The sequence below is a fragment of the Porites lutea genome, chromosome 2 (assembly GCF_958299795.1).
Source record: "Porites lutea chromosome 2, jaPorLute2.1, whole genome shotgun sequence".
NCBI classification, from domain to species: domain Eukaryota; kingdom Metazoa; phylum Cnidaria; class Anthozoa; order Scleractinia; family Poritidae; genus Porites; species Porites lutea.
The window spans coordinates 25,743,464-25,765,228 of record NC_133202.1 but is presented as its reverse complement, the minus strand read 5'-3'; the positions used below and the strand labels follow the sequence as shown (position 1 = coordinate 25,765,228).

General features: G+C 38.7%; 2 protein-coding genes across 2 annotated transcripts in view; both read right to left on the bottom strand.

The window, feature by feature from the left end:
• Positions 1-277: 277 nt before the first annotated feature.
• The window catches only part of LOC140928117 (uncharacterized), a 51,705-nt gene continuing 30,217 nt past the window's right edge, over positions 278-21,765 (bottom strand). The window contains exons 3-4 of the mRNA XM_073377832.1: positions 11,628-12,757; positions 278-549 (exon numbers count right to left, since the gene is read on the bottom strand). Coding sequence (XP_073233933.1) covers positions 352-549; positions 11,628-12,757 — 1,328 coding nt within the window. The 3' untranslated portion in view covers positions 278-351. The remainder of the gene's footprint in view (positions 550-11,627; positions 12,758-21,765) is intronic.
• On the bottom strand, positions 6,567-9,248 carry LOC140928129 (uncharacterized). The gene is made up of 5 exons (XM_073377843.1): positions 9,190-9,248; positions 8,678-8,806; positions 7,978-8,174; positions 7,473-7,541; positions 6,567-7,317 (listed from the first exon to the last, which is right to left on the bottom strand). The coding sequence occupies exons 2-5, from the start codon at positions 8,786-8,788 to the stop codon at positions 6,966-6,968; spliced, it is 729 nt and encodes a 242-aa protein (XP_073233944.1). The 5' UTR covers positions 8,789-8,806; positions 9,190-9,248; the 3' UTR covers positions 6,567-6,965.

Genomic DNA, 21,765 nt, shown 5'->3' with positions numbered 1-21,765 from the left:
AAACAGATCTATTTCCCACGACGGTAAATGAGAAATGTGTATGGCTTTTGGGCACCATTACTAAAACATTACAGAGAATCGAAGACCTCGCTTTCTCTTTGATCTTTCACGTGAAAAGGCCACATTTCACTGAGTGTAATATACGAAAAAAACATCGATTTTACAAAATAAAAGACAAATAAGTTGCAAATCTGTTTTTAACTTGAGTAATCTGTTTTCTAGTGACACTTGGATAAACTGCGTTGTCACGATAATCGATTGGACACGACTTCCACACTAAAGATTTCTAGCGATTCAACTCTATCAACTACGAAAGTTTTCAAAAAATTCTGACAAAATACTTGATGAACGTTACACAGATCTTGATAGTTCATCGATTATCCTCTGCATGGTTGGTCTCGCTTCAGGATCTGTCTGCAGGCATCGCCGTACCAGGCCTCTCAACACACGGTTTGTCATGAGCAGAACTTGCTGTTCACGCCTTCTAGGATCTGGAAGTTCCCGGACGCACATTTCACAAAGAAGAACACCAAAGCTATAAACATCAACCTATGAACGATACACACATTTCGAATTTTTTCATTTGTTTTTTACTGACCTCGCATGTGGTTTCGAAACAATTAAAAATGGACAGTTCTCGGTCTCATCTACTTCTTAGTTATACCGTTGAAGGTTTCTTAATAAACAACTCAATAACTTTACGTTGACAAAGAGCAGGATTAGCATGCCACGTAAGTCTTCTCGTCACGCGGTCCGGAGATGATGACACGAAGAAAAAAAGTTCGCCCAGAAACGCAGTTTTGATTGGAGTAGAGCTGATGGCGCAAACATCTTGAGTTTACCTGTCGACTGTATTAAACCAGAGATCATACTCTATATAAAATTTCTCCATGAATATGTAAGCTTTACAATTGGGCCTGATCATTTGGTACAGAGTTCGCAGCACAAAAATTGTGAATTTGCCCTGCAAAGGAGTCTCTCCGCGCCGCGTGACCAGAAGGTTTACGTTCCACGCTAATCCAGTTGTATTGTGCGTCAACGTAACTTTGTTGCATTATTCAAGAAACACGTTACAAACATATTTTAACAGAAGAACTAACAATAAGTCTATTCAACTATTTCGAAACCAAATGGGCGGTCAGCAAAGTTAAATTTCCTTTGCCTGTTTTAGTTTCATAATTTAAGGTTATTTGAGACATTTTTTGACGTTTATTTAAGATACCGCTGTAGCTCATTTTACGTCATTTTAGGTACCGTTGTAGGAGGGTGCCAATAGGGTTAGCAGTTAACTGATATTTGGCCAAAAAAACAGTAGTTAACTGATAATTGGCCAAAAAATTAGCAGTTAACTGAGAAATGAAAAGTTAGCAGTTATAGCCAAATTCGTTGTATCGCGCTGCCCGTTTTGCAAACTTCGAAAGAATTTTGGGTTTTTCTGTTCCGTCAATCATCTTAACGGACCTCTTAGGAAACACATGTTTACTTGTGATTGGTGCATTTCGATCTACTCTGTTTATTTCTGTGTTTAAAGGTTCGTGGCTTGTGATTGCTCTGTTTCGGGCAATAATCGAATAGATTTTTTGGAAGATTTTTCTGCTCTTTCTTATTCTTGTCTCTTGCAAGAATAAAGCAATGTCTGCCTCCTGCTCTCGACAAAAATTTCACTCATCATCGCGATTTCCTTTGCTATTCTTGAGCAGCCCTGAGTCATTCTCAGTTTTGTTTTTGCGGGCCAAGCTAGCTGAGTGCGTTGCATTGTGATTTGCATTAACTCCGCCCCCACGCAAATGATTGACGGAACAGAAAAACCCATTCGAAGTTTGCAAACAAGCAGCGTGATACAACGAATTTGGCTACAAGTGACATTATATTAATTATACTGAATAAGATCGTTGATGTTAATGAAAACAACAACGTTTTGCAAATGGAAATGCTATTTTCTGACTTTTTTCTGTCCCGCTACTGACCCAGTGGCACATTAACTGATATTATTATGTGCAAAAGGCACCAGAGCAGTACCCGGCAAATTGAAAGCGTTCGTCATAGAGCTGGCTGTAGACAACTCAACGAATAATTCGTAATTCTAAATAGATATTAACAAGATTTCTGTGTTCGGATAAGGAAATACTGTCGTCAAGGACCCAAAAGGACGTCAAGTTAAACATTATACTACCAAAGAAAAACGCTGTGACTCTTAGCATTGGATCTGGCCAAAGAGAATTTCTGATGGCTCAAAGAAATCAGCATCTTTCATTTAAGTACATGGAATTTGTACTTACGAGATATCACATGTTTCAGTTCCAACCTTAAGCTAGTGTTTAAACCGGTCTTTCTGAAACAGTTTTATTTCTTAAAACCCGCTTTGGATATCTTTATGACGCAGGTGGAAAACCTACACGCGGTTTCTCTCTTCATTCAACACAAAACATTTAAGGCCAAATATTTAAACCGCGTAGTTAACAAAACCCCGTTCTAAGTCATTTTCAATTTGCCCAACGATTCCTAAACATCATTATTATTATAAACAGTTTTATCTTTGAACCTTCAGGTCTCAGCCTTTGGTGGGTTGTTTTAAGAAGATAAATGTTTTTCTAGTCTTCTTTTTTCTAGTCTTCTTTGCATCGTTAAGCATGCAAAGAAGACTAGAAAAACATTTATCTTCTTAAAACAACCCACCAAAGACTGAGACCTGGAGGTTCAAAGATTCGTTAAACCGCGGCTTAAGTTAGACTTCGTTTAAATATGTGGCCCTTTGTGCTTTGAACTACGACCAAGACTTTGGAAATAGAGTGAAGGAATCGCTCAAAAGAACTACAAATTCGAAGCGGGCTACACTTACGAAAAGTCGAATTGTCCCATGTCAAATACTTTCATGCCTTTCGTTAGCACTCTCAACCATGTCTCTCCCATCGATGCAAACAATGACAAAAGAAGATGAAGTTGGGATAGGGGTGGACTGGATAGTGAACTTTCGACCTGTTTGACAACGAACTATAAGAAGCGAATCAACCCAAGACAAAGCAGGATCTTTACCACCAGCGTTATGGGACTATGTCATGCTATTTGCTATCTTTTTAAAAAGCTAAAACTTTTTTTTGCATCAACTGAATTCCAAAAGTAATGGTCCAGTTTTGTTATTTAAGACTTTATTTTGGCATTGATATTGTTTCCCGTCGTCTGTTGCAATGGATTGCAAGGATTGAAAATGGACTGAAACTTGGGCGAACAACAAGATACAGGACACATACAGTAATTTCAACCAGACAAGTACGTGACTGATTCAGATAATGAAAGTCACGAAGAAGGTGACTTTAAAGTGAGTTTATGGCAGGACATGCATGACCATCATCACTGGTGCGTCTGGATCTATGAAGCTGTTGTCATAATGATGGTTATACGACTTGGTTCTAATTTGTAGTTACAGCAAAAATCGGTAAATAGGTGTCTTAATAGCTATCGCTTACCCAGTTTTGCTACTTGGGTTAGATAATTATGTTCTTTTCCATATCTTCAGTTACTTATAAATTGTACTAGTGGCGGAGTTCATGTGAATTCATGTAAATTTATACCTTGATTTTAATAGGGCCTACCCCAAAAAGTGATTGACGTGCTGAAGTAAAGAAAATTCGGGTTATGACAGAATAATATTTGCTGTAGGAAAGTGAAAGTTAATAGCTAACCAAAATAAGTAGTTAACTGAGAATTGGCGTAAAAAATAGTAGTTAACTGATATTTGGCCGAAAATTTGTAGTTAACTGAGAATTGGGTACCCCCATTAGCACCCTCTTGTAGCTCATTTTAGGTCATTCCTTCTTTAAGCGACTACGCAACCAGTATTAAATTCAAATCTGCATCCCTGTATGCGTAATTAGCAGTGACTCTTTTACGATAACCTCCCTGAATTCGGTCAGATTGAAAAACATTTGAATGGATAAAATTGCGTTGGAGAAATTTACATTAAATTAAAGAAAACTTAGCGGGTACTCATAACTACCTCGTGTGTGAATTCCGGTTCATTAAGCATGCAGGAATGCAGCTATGAATCTGAAATCTACAAACACCAACGAATTCAACTTTCGAATAATAAGTTCATTAATGGAATCTTGGGGTATACTTGACCTGACTTGACTGTAAGTGTTATATTCTGATTGTGATGCGTCTTATTAAGCTTAAGCTGTAATAAGGATAGACCAGAAACCCATAAGGGGTTGAAACGTGTAACTCGCGTTCAATGCTCGTGAATATTCGTTTTGACCATATTTGGAAATCTTAGTGACGGATATCCATTTTCAACAAAATGGCTGCTGCGCGATCACCATGCAGATGTTTTAAGACAAGAGTTGTGCATTTCAAGATTAAAAATACACCGTTAAAAGACAAAAAATGGAAAGAGAAAGTTCAAAAGCATGCTCAGCTTTCTTTTTGTGGAGAAAGGGAGGCTTTTCATCAAGAAATCGTCCTTCAAGGAATTCAGCCTTGTTTTCTTCACGGCGGAGCCCATGGTCTGTTTTGAAATGCAACCAAGTCAGCGAAGTTTTTGCTGAATTTTCAGGTACATTTTGCACTCTATGGCCAAGAAAATTACGTTTTTGAAAGGAAATGTATGTATTTTTAAATGTTTCATAGACGTTTTATAAGTTTTTCTCTTCGGCGCTAAAGAAAAATTACAAAATGTGCCCTGATTTGAGATGGATTTTGTGTTGAATTTTGCCATATGCTTAGCCGATGTCACTTGCGTGAACGGATCCACGATCCAGATAGTGTTTTCCGAATTGCTTTAAAGGAGCTGTGTCACGGCTACTGCGCATGCTTGCATTTGACAGATGCAAATAATGTAAACAAAGCCATGTTTATATGAGCCCATGTGAAAAGCCGACTCGCGCTGCGAAACCTTCATCGAGATTCCTTATTGTCGTTAGAACCTTTTACAGAAATGAGCCTTTCTTCGGAACAAAGTCGCTCTTTTGCGGTATGTATCCGTGTATTAATTTAGCCACAACTTTCTTGCCGCTTTTGTAGTCGGCGACTCGCTCTCTACTCTTCCTGGACTTCTGAATACCGCAGTTTATTCCACTCGATTGCGCGAAATCTAGTCAACATTATTTCCTTCCCGTTTGCGCAGGACAACGTCCCTAACTCTTGCCAGTGTACAAGCACTTGCTCTACGAAAGCAGGAAGAAAAAGGACTGGATGTCCTTGCAAAACAGCCGGTCGCTACTGCGGAGAGGCTTGTTCGTGCAGTCGACGAAAGCCGTGCAAGAACAGAGAGGTGGGGAAACAAAGCTCGGTTGAGGTCTAAAATTCGCTAGTAGGAAGTACTAGTACAGTTTGCGATTTCTTTTTTATCATGTGATGGCTGCATCCGTGGCATCCCAAGGATGGGAATTCGTGCAAGGACCGCCAGGCCAACCAGATAATGGTCTTACGGAGGAGCAAGAACGAGACATGGAAAATCGACGAGTGAAGGTACAATACTGAGTTATAATTCATAGTCGAAGGCACAAAAGATAGTCTTCAAAAATCTCATCTGCTATTCCTTTATCTAGTAAGTTTCCCTTGTACAAGTTGTTGATTGTTGCATCCCCTAAATGGAGCAAATTGTCTTTTATTTTAGTGTCTCGTTTGTGTGTCATGTTCTGAAGTGTGCAAGATTTCTTAGGGAAGTCCCCTTTTTACTAGTTATTTTCTCGTCGATTACGCTCTCAAAAAAATCTACGTGTCAAGCTTCGACAGAATGTGATAAAAAGTAATTGTCCAGCTACTCTGACAAATTATTGCACTATTTTTCAACCTCACAGGAGCTTATTCAAACCCTGGATGAGGAGCTAGCAAAAAAACTTGCTACAAGAGCTCTACAGAGGGGAGTGGGCAGCATGGACTATATAGATATGCTTCTTATCCAGGAGGACCCAGAAGATGAGAATGATGATGCCGCTCTCCCATCTTCCCTTTCTCTATCCCCGCCAGAAGTGTCAAGTCCAGCACCACCGAACCCTGCCCAATCTACACCTGCATCCACCCCAGCCTCAGACTCGAACATATCTGGAACATCAGCTTCAGGTGGGCCCTCATCTTTCAGGCCACCGCCAACAGCATCTATGGCAAGGTCAAGTGAACCAGTGCCTGAGTGGTGCAAATGTGGACATTGCCGCAGAATGTCGCGGGAGGTTGAGAACCGGTGCTGTAATTCTCGAGACTGTGTCTCACTTAGCGCACGCTTTCGCAAGCTATGCCTGGACCCTGATTATTTACAATTAAGTATAAAGTGTTTAGGGGATATCAGAAACGACCGTCAAGATAATAGCAGCAGAGCCTTCCGAAAGGCTGCCTATCGTCATTACATAATTGAAGAATATGGCTACCTTGGAAAACACAAAAGAAGGGTATGCCCTTCATGCTGTGTATGGAAAATTCGAGAGCACTACCCTTCCTCAACTGGGGTGTACATGGGGTTCAAACCTCGCTAAAATGGAAATAACTTTTTGATAGGTTTCTACAAGGAATTTTTAATTGCAGTTGGTTTGTTCAACCTCATGCCATACCCCCAACCCCACCCCCCCTCAAAAAAAAGTTGTCCTGGATTGAGTACCCCTGTGAATATTGCCCCATGAAAACAATAGCATTACAGCTGTATTTGTATTGTGGCAGTGCGAGCAAATTTTATAATATGGATAATTAGACTCACAAAAACGGATTCCAACGGTTAGTTCAATAAGCACCAACCTACTCCGGTATTTACATTTACTAACCAATCCTTCGTCTTCGCTTAACTTTTGCATTATTTAGTTTCACATATTGTGCATTAAAATTATTAAACAATTCTCATAGGTTATATTTATTGTCAAAAACATCACTGTTGCTTATTGTGCATCATACATGACAGTCCTTCTTTGATGAATATTTTCTTACACTGCACATGAATACATAAAGGTTCCATATTCATTACATATTTTACATCATGTTTCCTAGTTTTTCTTAAACCTGCTGCTGTGCTGAATAAAGAGCTCGCGTGAAGGTGGGGGTGGCACCACAGCAATTGTAGGGGCTATCCTCCTTGGGTCATCAGCTTCCACTGGGACCGCCCTCTGCATATTTTCATTATCCTCCACACGTAGACGAAACACTTTAGCCAGAAGCATCCAAATATAACCATAGTCTTCGGCCTGCTTTACAATTTTCACATTCCAACTCTTTGTTCTCTGGTTGTACTTCCGGGTCACAGCAACCTCGCCTAGCACATCTTCTTGTTCAGGACTATCGAGGTGATAGTTCCAGTCAATGGCAGCTAGTTGTTTTCTTACTTTGTAGACTTTCTTCCTAAAAAGAACAATTGACCAAAATACACAGTGTTCCATGAGATCTTTGTTCACACAGTGCAATTTTTTGAAGTATACAACAATTTGAGCTTCTCTATAGGCTACAGATAATATAAATACTATGAACTTTTAAAACTATGAAGTGTTGTTACTTACGTGTAGGAAATTCTCTTGCTGGCATACATCAATGACAGAGAGCTGGCTCGTTCTAATGCGCCTGTATGCCTAAAGTAAAATAAATATTTTTGAAAAACATGGTTAAATATACATGTCATAATTAAAGAAGGACAATGAATTGAGCTTGACATAGAATGGCATTTAGGGGCTGGCCAACACCTTAAGAAGGTTTTCACAAGGTCCACAGTGGCAATTAAAAAATAAACCCTTGCCTAAGCCTGACAACGTTAACATTACTGAGCTTAGTTTAAGGAATGGGGCTGCTCGGAGTTATTGACATAGTATTCATTAACACATTCTTCTTTTAAGTTTCCTCCATACATTTCTTTTGCCAAGGACCAAGCAGACAGGAATACAAACCAAAATATTTTTTTCTTTGAAGACCATAACATTCATCCATAAACATTATATTTGAATAAACCAACGTATTGAAATAAGATATATATTTAGTCTTTCTTCTGAAAACAGGGTTCCCCTTATATACCTGAATCTGGTGTAGTACTTGAAACTTTCAAGAAGGTCAGGATCCAGGATAATTTTTTGCAGTGCCTCAAACTCTTTGGATCTCCTGTCAAACCATGGAAGCTGGTGGTTTTCCTCAGTGATTGTCTCGTGGTCACAATGGCCATCAGCCCACTCATGTTGATTGCACACATGGTGTAATAGTGAGATCCAGGTATCCTGATTTCATAATAGTAAAATTTCATTGAAACAGATATAACAAGATGATAATGACATAGGGTCTGTTTACATGGAGGTAGAGAACCCCAGGTAGGTGAGGTAACCCCCTTTGGTGCAGTATCCCGCTTGTCCATATAATATCTCATTTTAATTTGATAGATGGGGTGACCCACCACATTTTACCTCACCTATCCGAGGTCCCCCACCTCCATGTAAACAGACCCTAAAACATTGTGAAGAAACAAAGTGTTTACAGGCTGATATAATATAATGTGATAATTTTCAAAAAAGTCTCAGAAAAAAAAGTTCAGAGCTGTCACTAAGATTTCAAGTCGCTGGGTACATAAAATAAGTAGGCAGAGAACCAAACAACGGGGGGTTTCGTTTGGTTCCATTTTTCTCCTATTTTCCTTTGAGTGTAGCTGGGGGCCACATAGACCCATCACCTCTTACTGACAGCCCTGTTATTCATTACTTTAAAAAAGATGATAAATTGGAATTACCTTCAATATCTTCAGAGCTTCTAGCTCATTGCCTTCCACTTCAGATGCCAGACTGCAACAGTGCCAAAAGTGTCTAACAATGTGGTCAGACCAAAGGGCCACTTTTTCCATCCCCTTTGCACTTCCCACCTACAGAAGATCAATAACAAGCCTTAATTTTTTTTCTCTGGCAGAGATAAATGCAACGACTCAAAAAAATAAACCTACATTAACAGTCCAATCATCATTGTCAAACTTTGAGCATTTAATTCTCTACAGATTATAATAACAACATTCCTTAGTCCATTCCTGGCCCATTGGTTAAAGATATGATTTGATTATCCTGGAAATATACAACAGTGAAGTATACTACATGGGCGTATTTACAAGGGACAACACAATGTATGTTTATGTTCTATTTATAGGAAAGAGTCTTGCCAATACATGGGACAGAGTCACATATTAGAAAGAATTACACTAAATTTGCTTTTTGTGGCCACTGTAAAATTAATATAATATCAACTCTAACTCACATTTGAAAGACACTTCCGGATTCCTTTTGACTTATGCCAGACATCAAGTGAGTGGAATATCTGTCATCAGAATACAAGGAAAATAGTTTCGTATGTTTAGAAAATACAAAGTAAACTACTTGAGTTCACTGATAAATAGAAAGCATTGAAAACCCACAGGCAAAGGAAATACCAAACTGAACTACTTGAAAGAATAGTTACTAAAACTTTCTTCCTCATCCATCATGATTTATTGAATGTTCAGACATTTACTCAATGAAAACCTGATGCATCTAAAATTTTTACCACAGGAAGAACTTCAAATTGCTCCTTCACCGTTATGTCCGAGACGGATATGTGAAATAATATGGAAACAGAAAATCAATACCGAAATGACCACCTACCTATTGTCACCAGCCATTCCAGCAACTGGACTTTCCACTGGTGGAGCAATGACAGAACCGTCATACTTGCCTCTTTTCACAGGGGTCGAGGTGTGCAAATTAGAATCATCTGCAAAACAATATGCAACATATTATAACTTTTATTTCAATGAAAACAGAATTAATCCCGATGGACTGTGTCCATAAATGTTCCGGCCACATGCACTGCTCACATAAAAAAGAAGTCCCTGAACAGGGATTCCAGATCGATCTCGTGCATATAGTTACCTGCTTGGGGTTGTTGTACTGCACTTGACTCTTCCGTACTCTTCTTCATGGCTTGCTTGGCTTTTTTAAAAGCCAAGCAAGCCAGTTTAAAAACTGTTAAAATAAAGTTATATTTAATAGGTAGTTAGATTCGACGTTGCAGCTTAGACTAAAAAGCAATATAAATGTAGAAGTCTTATTTTCTCACCTTTGTTGCCTTCGCATCTCAAACGACAACAAATGCTGCAAGAAAGCAGTGTCGGTGGAGAAGACACACTGAGCTTTTAGCGTTTTAAATGTGTCCAGAATGTCACGGCGGACGTAAATCCTTCCACGAGACTTGAGCCACGAACTCCGAGAGTCAGATCTCTTCTCTATGCTCCTAACAAAGCTTCCAGGTGACAAGAGCCTACGGCCACTGCCGTAGCGTTTACCACCTCGAGCCGACATCCTTCGCTTGGAGCGCTAAATAGCGCTTAGGATTTCCACAATTCTCAAAAAAATTACTGTAACATGGAAGCCTTATGTCTAAATAATTTAAATATATAGATAAAATACAAAACGAACACCGATTAGCGACGATGGAAACAGATTTTCACTTGATTTGTGAGGATTCGCGTCAGTTTGATTTCTTGTTGGGCTGAACACTTTTCAAAGAATTGAGCATGCGCAATGCATGTGACACGGCTCTTTTAAAGGATTAACTTTTAGGACTTTGAATAAAAATTTTCAAGAAACGGCTTCTCTGTCTATTGTTTTGATTTTGTTCATTCATAAAATTAGCTCAAACACGATCATAACTACAACATCTAAGTTTAATTTAAGCTCTTGAAATGCTTCTCACATTCATTACAAGCCATCACTTTTTGCGAAGATGTCAGGTTCAGGTTTTGGACACTTTCGATACGCAGCTAATGAATTTTATTCGAAAATATTTTTCACTGTTTATTCTAGACTTTTAAATTTGCAGTATAAGTTTACTGTGCAGAGGGTCAACGAGGCATCGTTTGTTTTGAAGTGACAACTTCAAGAAGTTGCGAGGGCGTCAATGGGTTTCACAATGTTACGTTTGGCCCGGGTGGTAAGGCAATAATATCCTGCTCAGTGTTTCGGTAATATTCCTGGTTTCAACCTTTGAAAGCTTTCTCGGCTTTGAAAGCTTTCCCCCGTTTGTCGGCCATTTTTTTAAGCGGGCGCGGGGACCTGAAGGAAAATTATGTCACTATGTTTACGAAGTTTGATTGGTCAGTTATCTCTTCTTCTCGTTCCAAATATGGTACTTTCGGAAATGAATAATCACGAGCATCGGACAAAGCAAACATATGAGAGTTACACGTTTCAACCCCTTATGAGTTTCTGGATAGACGCAACAAGGATATTGTAAACTTCTCCTCCCCACCAAAAGAACCATGGTGTCACTTTACACTCACCTCCCCTTAACGGCTACTTTCTCACGCGGTGACGTTATTCTCTCCCAAAGGCGGTCGTTTTGGAAAGGTTTGACTCTATCAGATTTGGATGCGAAGTCGTTTGGCCGGGAATTAAGCAGCAAGAGATACTGCCACTCCACTCAACACAGAATATTAGTCTGGCTCACACAAGGCTAACCACATCAGCATCATTTTGCTGCTTCCAATTTCACACGTAGGTGGAGAAGGACATAGCGTAGTAGAGTAGTGTGAGTAAACGACCAACCAGGCCTTAAAATCCTACGCGCTCAAGATCATCGCACCAACCAGTCTCTGAAGTCTAAATGGTGTTGATGAAACTGTGTTAAATCAAATAAGCCCTAAATTCAAAAAAACTCACCTTGACCGTTTGGTTTGATGTAAGTGCTTCAGGTGCGCTGTAAATCATAGCTCCAGGAGCCACTGTCATGGTCTGCTGCATGAAATTAGCAGTGCCATAATCTGCCACTTTACCTCTCCATTGGTCACCTTGTCGCCATAGCAATACATTAGCACTGCTCACATCCCGGTGAATAATAGGTTCTGGTTTTTTCTGATGAAGATAGTTAATCGCTCGGGCTACATCCAGAGAAATGACACGTATTTCTATCTCGGCGAGTTGCCGCTGTTCTAACAGAGCTCGCAGACTTTTCTCCATCAGCTCGGTGACAAACAGAGGGTTTCCCTCATCATTAGTGGCGCCGATAAACTGCAGCAAGTGAGGATGGCGGCACTTGGATGCAATATTCATTTCTCTCTCAAAAAGACGTATGTTATGAGGGGAGAGAATCAACTCATGAATTTGCTTTACTGCTACAGTACAGCCACAATACACGCCTTCATAAACACTTCCCCAGCCTCCCCTGCCAAGGCATTTATTGGTCATTTGAATTTCATCGCGGGAAATAACCCAATCGCATGTTTCCTGTCGTTGCTGTTCACTTATTGTTTGCTGGGCTAACGAAAGACTTAACTCTAGTTCATTCACTTCCTGGTCTTTGTCTCTCAGCTGTCTTTCCAAGGTGGAAACCCGTTCTTGGGAGATTTCAAATCGCTGCCGCATCTCCCTGAGCTCCCTTTGTGAATTTTCTTCACGTTGTTGCATCTCTCTGAGCTGCCTTTGTGAGTTTTGCAGTATCTCCCCCAACTGCCTTTGTAAGTTTTCTTCACGTTGCTGTGTCTCCCCCAACTGCCTTTGTGAGTTTTCTTCACGTTGCTGTGTCTCCCTCACCTGACTTTGTAAGTTTTCTTCACGTTGTTCCATCTCTCTTAACTGTCTTTGTGAGTTTTGCTGCATCTCCCTCAACTGCCTTTGTGAGTTTTCGTCACGTTGCCGCATCTCCCTGAGCTGTGTTTGCAAATTTTCTTCACGTTGCCGCATCTCTCTGAACTGCCTCTCTAAGTTTTCTTCGTCCTGCCGTATTTCCCTTGGAAAGTCTCCACCAGGTGCAGGTCTTTGTACACTTGCTCCACTTAGATCCTCCATGTTTTCTGAAAGGAATCCAAAAAAGGTAAAACAACTCAAAACTGCATTACAAGAGCGATAGAAGAGCAGTATATTTTATGACAATAAATAACAGAAAATAACAAACTATACCTTAAAGGATTTAAGGCACAGGACACACCTAAGAATAAACAACAACCGCTACTAAACTACGTTTTTTGTGCGACACGCATCCTACATACTGCTAGGATCAGCGATGATGAAAGGGTACTGTATAATGATATAGAGACACTGATGGTAAGGCTACTAAGCCATTTACTGGGTTCATAATTGTTACACGCGTCCTACTAATAGCTACAACCCAGGACAAAACTGTTAAGACAATTCCATCTATTTTCTAACTTTTGCCCCCTACTCCCGTCTCCTCTAAACAGAAAAAGTGAGCCCCCTCCCCACCCCCTGTTCAAAATTGTCTTGGTCTAAAAACCAACTTTTATAATTGTCATGCTATCTTAAACAACTCTGGATAAGGGGAGGGGGGAAATCGGGCATTCATTTAACGGGAGGTTTCAGTTTTTGCCAGGATGGCAAGAAAAAATAGGCATTTTCGCGATTTGTCTCAATAGGTTTTGTCCAGGGTTGTAGGATCAGTAATGATGAAAGAGTACTATATAATTTTTACTGCCACAAATGTATTTTAGACTTCAACTTTAGGAAACGTGCTCCAAAAGATATCGCATGCTAAAGAATTCACACAAGGTGTATTGATACAGTCGATTTGATTACAAGCATTTTGACAGACGATCAATTTTGAGCGTAAAATTTAATTTCTACAAACTTTTTTTCCGGATTTTCGAGTAATTACCAAATGAGGTCAGCTACACGTACACGTTTACATAAGCAAAGTGTATTCCGTTGAATTTTCCTCCCCACTGAATTCGAGCAAAAGGTGATATGAGGTGTTGAAAGCTTCCATAGTAACAGAGTCGGCCCTCTTGAGCACGTCTACATCAGGAATTCCGTCCTGCAATCTTTCCCGGGAATTTAGTAGATGGTGTAAAAGTGGGCAGGTCAGCTTCTTGAGAGCATTCAGTTGTATCGATTAGGGACGGAAGCACAGCGCCATTGAACTTTTTTAATTTTGGTGATTGGGCACGAAATGCGTTTGTGGTAGCTTGGATTTATGTTTCTACTCCTAGGTCAGAGGAGTTGGTGTCGGTCATAGTGGTTCTAAGATAAGGAAAGGAGTCTGGAATCTTCAGACTCCTTCATCAATGTGTGTTAGCATTAATCGGCTTTAGTTAGCATCGTTAGCATTAATCGGCTTTAGCAACTCTCGCACACATCATAATTTTGGTAAGTAGTGTCAAATACTTCGATCTTCTCTTTGTAACGTGAGACATTCGACAGCTCTTATCTATGATTTAATGCATACTAGGATAGGATTAGGATTTGCCTTTTGCAAGCGCTTACATAATGAAAAATTACCTTTTCAGAACTAATTCGTACGCTCGCGTTAAAAAAAGGTAAAAAGGTAAAAGCGCACACGAGCCAAAGGTCCAAACGGCCGGAACTTATCCAGGTTTCCTTAGCATGAAGCATGCCTAGGAGAATTGCTACTCTCCCCTCGACAGCGGTTCTCCAGTTTCGCGCTAATTTTCGGCCTTTTATAGGTGCTTGCAACATCCTTGCTTCGCGAGTTGCTTCGTAGTCATTTAAAAAGGAAGTTTGTTGAGAACCTAAAGGAGTGTTTTTCTCGTATAGAAAAGTGAACACTGAATAGTCGAGTAACTGGAATAGTATAGCTTGGTATCATTTCAGTGCCTCTGGGGAGAACTGTAAAGAGCTTGTAAAACAACAGCAGAAAGGGAGGAGGAAAAAAAAAACAACAAGCAAGCTTGACTAGTACTTTTAATAGGAGCTATTTTTCTGCTAAGCTAATTCAAACCGGCCACTTTGCTCAAATTCATTTATTTTCAATCAATCAATCAATCAATAAACTTTATTTACCCTCGAATTTACAGTGAAGCACTTAAGTGCTAATATCTTCGAGCCAACTACATTAATAAATAATTATAATAAAAAGTTAATTCTATATAACAAATAAGATAACTAACTACCTAGACAACTAACTTACAAATTATCTTGATGTCGAAAGGTTTGTAGTGCCTGCCCTTTTAAGTAAATTATTGTTTCCAGTAGATATCAGTCGTCGAAAAGAAGTAAAATCAGAAATAGTGCGGTGATGGTCAGGAAGAGAATTCCAAGATGTTGCTGCCAAGTAAGTAAAGGAATTGATACCATAAGAAGTGGTCAATGGTTTAGGCAAACAGAGCATAAAATTTCCTCTTAAAAAATGGGTGCTAGAGCGTAAGCGAAACATATCTTTGAAATATCTTGGATAATCAGAAAATTGAAGACATTTAAAAATAGTAAGAATCATGTTTTGTAAACGCTTGTCCTTAAGGTTTGCAGTTCCTGCCTTTTTAAGTAAATCATTGTACTCAGAGTTAAAATCCTTGAAAATAAACCGAGGAATACGTTTGTTTAAAAGGTCCAATTTATCAGAATCCTGTTTACTAGAGAAATGCTACACCATAGAACAATAATAGAAGTGAGCAAGTATACAGTCGACTCTCTCTTAACGGACACCTCTATAAGACGGACACCTTCCTAAAACGGACACCTAGAGTTGGTCCATGCCTTTCTTTACTCCCTTTATTTGACTCTCTATAAGACGGACATCTCTCTAAGACGGGCACTTACTGCCGGTCCCAAAGGTGTCCGTCTTAGAGGGAGTTGACTGTAAATGCCTTATAAAGACGGAGCATGGTTTTAGTAGACATCATTGTTTAACTTTAACATATAGAGGACACATGTTGCTTAAACGTAAGATCTTTATCAATTGTAACGCCAAAAAGTTCCACTGAGTCATTTACTGAGAAATTAAACTGATGGTCAGTTTTTCCTGGTATCATCCCTTGGTGTTTGCTGGGATTTATTATCATTCCATTGATCTCGTACCAGACGTTTGCTGAGCTTATCTCACTCGATATACGCCTTTCCAAAGATACCGGATCCGTATCGGCGGTGTAGAGTTGACCATGATATGCATACATATTTAATTGTACAGTTTTAATTTGTAGGAATAAATCATTTATGAAAATATGAAAAAAACATTGGACCAAGAACAAAACATTTTCCGCAGGCAATTGTTTTTTTTTTTTTTTTTTTTTGTCAAAGCAAAACGGTAAACTAATAGTGTAATCCTGTATTACCTCAGGCGCGGATTCACACCGGTTTCCATAGATTTACGGAAATCGGTCAGATTTTTCATAATAAATATATTTTTTGATAATAATAACAAAAAAAACCAAGTTGAAATCTGGAAAATGGTTTGGACTCGCCTTGCTTCATATCCACCACAATATGAAAATTGACCTTGATGAAATAATCCGCCTATTTTCAGGCTTCAATGGAACTGGCCAATATCCTGTCTGAATGACTCAGAAACCCAGGAAAGGGGAGTTTTGGGAGTCAAAATTCGAAAAATTTCCCGGGGGATGCATGCCCCCGGACCTCCCTAGAGACTTGCGCTTTTTACTTTCGATTAGAAAATCGCCCAGTATTTATCCGAGATCAACGCCTGTACGTTATGGATCCTTTCCCTCGTTATAATTTTTATACTTCTAGGTTTTGACTGAAGACGGCGTCACACCAAGGGACGTCGTTTTCTTTCAAGTCATTTCACAATGTGTAGCAGTAAAATGTTTTATATCATTTTAGCACCATGGAAATCTTTAAAATAAAAGGCTGAAAAAATGACCCCTCGGTATGTATAGACCTGTAACCTGTACATGTCTACCACACACAAAACCACATGGAAAGTGCTTTGTACGATATTTAAGCACGAACTTGTTTTTGTATCAATAATTTAAAAATTTATAACGCTCAAATATCTACAAGAATATGATAATCAAATTCCCGATAAAAATAATTAACTTTAGAAAATTAATAATTAGCAATTAATGAATTCGGCTTTCTTAGGATATGAAGAATTAAGCAGATCGAGGAGGGTGTGCTTAATTCTTCATATCCTACGAAAGCCGAATTCATTAATTGCTAAAATAAATCCTAGTTTAAAAACATAACTAAAACATGCTTACCTGCATCGATGTTAAGTTCATCTTTGATAGTGTACGTTTAGGTTTGCCCAGCTCCGCAAACATTCTCCAAATAGCAGATGTCGCACTCCGAGTTGTCTTCTTGCTGTTTTTGCTATGTTTTTAGCTATTATTTCGCCTAGTTCCAGCTGTAGTTCTTACTCTTGAAACGAGTGAAGTGTCCGCCATTTTTGCTTTCACAACCAAAACAACTCAACCTCGTCTCCAGGTCTTCTCGGTTAACGATGCATTAAACTGTGGCGGGCTGCATTTTTGACCTAATTTCCTCGTTAAACCCAAAATTCTTCCACATTTGGTCATCAGTAACTGGTTATGGTGAATTATGCGTGTGCTTTTAGCCAATCAGAATCGGGGAAATATTTTGAATGAATAAAAAAAAATTAACTTTAGAAAATCGTGTAAATGAAATATACATTAATTACAATTAAGGTGGCTCAACTGGATTTTTTTGGGGGGATACCTCCCAAGTTTGAGCATTAACTATGTCGCAATGAGTAAAGATATGGAAAAAAGGTTTCCACAACTGTTCTATATAAAGATGAAAATTTCTTATGATCTGGGTTTTATTGCAATCGGAGTCGCCATGGCAACGTAATGACGCCATTGCGTTTTTTATTTATCTTAGTGTTTCTCTGTACCAGGAGTACCAGTAGTACCTATGAGAGCGTTTTCGAAATATTTTGAAACGAAGTTTTAAGCATCATAAAAACAGTGAAATAGCATGCTATCCACACAATTAGGTAATTTTTAAGAAAATGATTAGCTTTGGCAACGCGGCTTCATCTCATAGTGGTTTGATTCCATTGAAAACTGCGTACAAAAAAAGAGGAGAATTGCTCTGGGCGATCGCGAGTAAGAAGAATTTTATTTACTTCCATTTAGCTGCTTTTGTTACAGTTTTTGCACGTAATTTGGTTCATGCCTACAAATTTTGCATTTTTCAAAAAACCGCTCGATAAATTTTTTTTATAAATTTGAAAATCCCGAGATCATTCGTCAATAAATATACCCTGCAAGTTTCAAGAACATTGAAAACAGAGAAGGCTTTTAAATAGGGCCTCAAATATGACCAATTTCCCCCCAGATTTTGTGTTTACAAGTGAGCGTCCTCTTTAGAAGTCCATTGTTAGACTGTAGATTGTATCTAGAGATCGCCTTTACTGTCACAAGTTTCTTTAAATAGTCAGGTGACAGTCCATGCAATATCTTCAAAGTTAATATAGCAATCTTCAATAAGATCCTTTATTACTCATTCAAAATATTTCTCCGTTTCTGATTGGCTAAAATCACATGCATAGTTCATCATATCTAGCTACTGTTGACCAAATTTGGAAGAATTTTGCCATATTGAACCGATGCCGTTAAAAGTGCAGCAAAGATGCAAATTATTGAACCGTTAACCGAGAAGACCTGGGGACGAGTTTGAGTTGTTTTCGAAGTGTGTATTAAAAGGAGAACATTTTACTCGTTTTACGGCGAACTATTGTCTAAAAACGTAGTACGAACAGCAAGAAGACAACTCGATGGACGGCCTCAGCTATTTGCAGTATATCTACATACGCAGACCTAAACAGCCCTTTATCTTCTAAACTACCCGTTAAACACGCACTATTATCATCGACAGAGGTAAGCATGTTTTACCTTGTTTTTAAACTTGGAATTATTTTGAACGAATGATAAAGCAATTACTAATTCGGCTTTCGTAGGATATGAAGAATTATGCAAATCGAGGAGACCTTCGGCCTCGGTGGATAACACCCTCCTCGATCTGCATAATTCCTCATATCCTACTCAGCTTCATTCAATAATTGCTAAATATATTTATCGGGGAGCCAGTGAAGGGATGTCAGCACCGGCGTAATAAGTATGATGAAAACGTCAGGTAATTAAGGGAAGTAAGTCTTGCCGCTGAATTCTGTAGGCGCTGTAATTTGGCGACGTGAACCGCAGGCAAGCCGTACAGGAGACTATTGCAATAATCTCACTCGTTTAATTTCTGATACGTCAACAACGCGCGTACTTTCCACGAAGTATTCTATATATTTTCTTTCAGTTAATCTAATTTTAAGCCTTTGTGCGGAATAGTACTCTTCTTCAAGAGATCTTTCGTCTTTGTTTTACCCGTAATTTGTTTTTCAATACTTAAAAAGTTCCCAGCTTGCGAAGTTGATGGCTTTTCTGATAGACGCGAGTTCCAACCCTCTGGTAATTGATTTTTGTTCCTCCCCCCTTTTTATTATTTTCCCATGACTTTTTATCAAACACTAAAAGCAATTTCAGACCAGTCGTTAGTTGGGGCGGTACGAAGAGACGTGGTTTAATTCATGGCGCAAAATGTAACCTTAACGCGAAATGTAAAAACATGTGTGAAGCAATGTAACATTAACTCGCAATGTAAAACGCAAAATAGAATAACGTTTAAACGCGAAATCTAACACGCTTTTATTTAAGGGAGATATGGCAATGTAAAATGTAACACTAAACTAAATTTTTTAACTCCTTATTAAAAGAAGTCTAGTAAGGCATATAAGCTTTCCCACAACTCGTTATCAATAGCGATTTTTTACCCTAAATTTAGGGTAAAAAATACCGTTTATATAATTAATTATAATAAGGTTTAGAAAAAATTACCACTATAAAGTGTCCAAGAAGTAATATTGTCTGTTGCATTCTTTATTGCAAGGCAAATAAGGGGTGTCTGAAAACAGAGATTTTCTGTAAATCCTCTATTAAGCGGCTAATTATTTCAAGCCCACTTAAGGTGGGGGCTTGATACAACCTCGTCCCCAGGGCTTTTCCCTTAAAAAATGGGTTGGGCGGGAAAAGGCCCTAGCATCGGCTGGTCACGTGTACAGCCTAAATATTCCTGAGAAGCTAATTTATTTGCAACCCGCTGGTTTTGCGCTGACAGAAGTCGAACAGAGCAACAATGGAGCATAATCCTGACATTGCTTGGGATGTACGGCAACATATGTTCTTAGACATTGCTGATAGCCATGCACCACTAAAGAAGAAGAGAGTGAAAGGAATCTCTTCCCCCTGGATTACTCCAGAGCTAAAAAGGCTAATGTTTCAGAGAGACAAACTCAAAAAATTAGCCTCAAGGTTCCCAACAGATGGCAATTGGACTTCTTACAAACACATGAAGAATAAGGTTAATTATGAAATTAAGAATGCTAAAATGAACTATTACAATGCCTTCTTCAAAGATAACCGCAGAAACATAAAGAATACTTGGAAAGGAATTAATAGACTAATTGGAAATGAACCTAAATTTAATAAGATAACTCAGCTGGACACTGGGGATACTGTAAATACTGACCCCATCGAAATCAGTAATATACTCAACACACATTTCTCCAAAATAGGACCTTCCTTAGCCTCTGAAATTAAAGATACATCCAGTAATTTTACTGATTATATTACCCCCGCAGAACACATTTTTAATTTGGCAAAAGTATCATGCCAGGAGGTCTTCAATTTAATTCAGAAAATACCGAGTAATAAAGCCAGTGGTCTTGATAACATCTCAGCACGTCTCCTGAAAGAAGCGTCTCCCATAGTTACTCGCAGTCTAACTTTTATAATAAATCAGTCAATTACCACTGGAATATTTCCAAATGCTTGGAAACGAGCTAGAGTTTCGCCAATATTTAAAGAAGACCTCAGGACTGATCCTGACAACTACAGGCCTATCTCAGTTCTGCCTGTAGTAAGTAAATTAATTGAAAGAGTTGTTTTTAATCAATTATATGAATATCTAAATAATAATAACTTGTTAACTGAATCACAATCTGGCTTCAGACCTATGTTTTCAACTGAAACAGCTTTACTTGAGGCTACGAATGAATGGCTATGGAATATTGACAACAGTCTCTTAAATGGTGTGATATTCCTGGACTTGAAAAAAGCTTTTGATACCATGGATCATGCTATCCTTCTCGGAAAGCTTAAACTCTATGGGGTCAGTTCTCAATCTCTTAACTGGTTCCAGTCCTATCTATCTGACCGAAAGCAACAAACGTTCATTGATGGAGTTCAATCTGATTTCTGTAATATAACATGTGGTATTCCACAGGGGTCTATTTTAGGCCCTCTCTTATTCATTATTTATATTAATGATCTCCCTTCATGTTATTTGTTTTCAAAACCCAGAATGTATGCAGATGATACTACCCTTACCACATCTGCAGAAGACCCATGTGTCCTTGAACATAAAATGAATTATGATATGAATTTAATCCAGTCATGGCTGTCAGCAAACAAATTAACTTTAAATGTTAAGAAGACTAAATACATGCTTATAGGGAGCCAATTTAAGTTATCCCGAATAAATAGTGACTTCACAGTCAAAGTCAATAATACACCCTTAGAAAGAGTAATTAAACATAAATCCCTTGGAGTTCAAATTGATGAATCTTTGAATTGGCGCCCACACATTCATACCATTTCATAGAAAATATCCGCTGGTATTGCTATCTTAAGGCGTGTAAGTCATTTTATACCATTTGATACTAGAGTGAATATGTACAATGCACTGGTAATGCCATATTTTAATTACTGTGGTGCCGTATGGGGTAATATCAACAAGACAAACTTCAAAAGCTGCAGAATAGGGCTGCTAGAATTCTTACCTTTTCTAACTATGACGTTCGCTCAAGTGTTTTGTTGGATGAGCTTGGCTGGGAAAGGCTAGAATATGTAAGACTTAAACAGTTGGCTCTGACAATGTATAAAATTCATAATAATCTTTCCCCATCGTATCTGAGGCGTATCCTTACCAACACCTCAAATGTACATTCACACAATCTTAGAAATTCTGAGTTAAATTATTATGTCCCCAGACCCAGAACTGAGTCTGCAAAAGGGAG

Excerpts from the sequence above, each read along its gene's own strand:
- LOC140928129 (XM_073377843.1), bottom strand. The coding sequence starts at position 8,788 with ATGGAAAAAGTGGCCCTTTGGTCTGACCACATTGTTAGACACTTTTGG. Across the intron at positions 7,542-7,977 it reads AAGTACTACACCAGATTCAG|GCATACAGGCGCATTAGAAC; the intron begins GTATATAAGGGG and ends ATTTTACTTTAG. Across the intron at positions 7,318-7,472 it reads AGCAAGAGAATTTCCTACAC|GAAGAAAGTCTACAAAGTAA; the intron begins GTAAGTAACAAC and ends TGTTCTTTTTAG.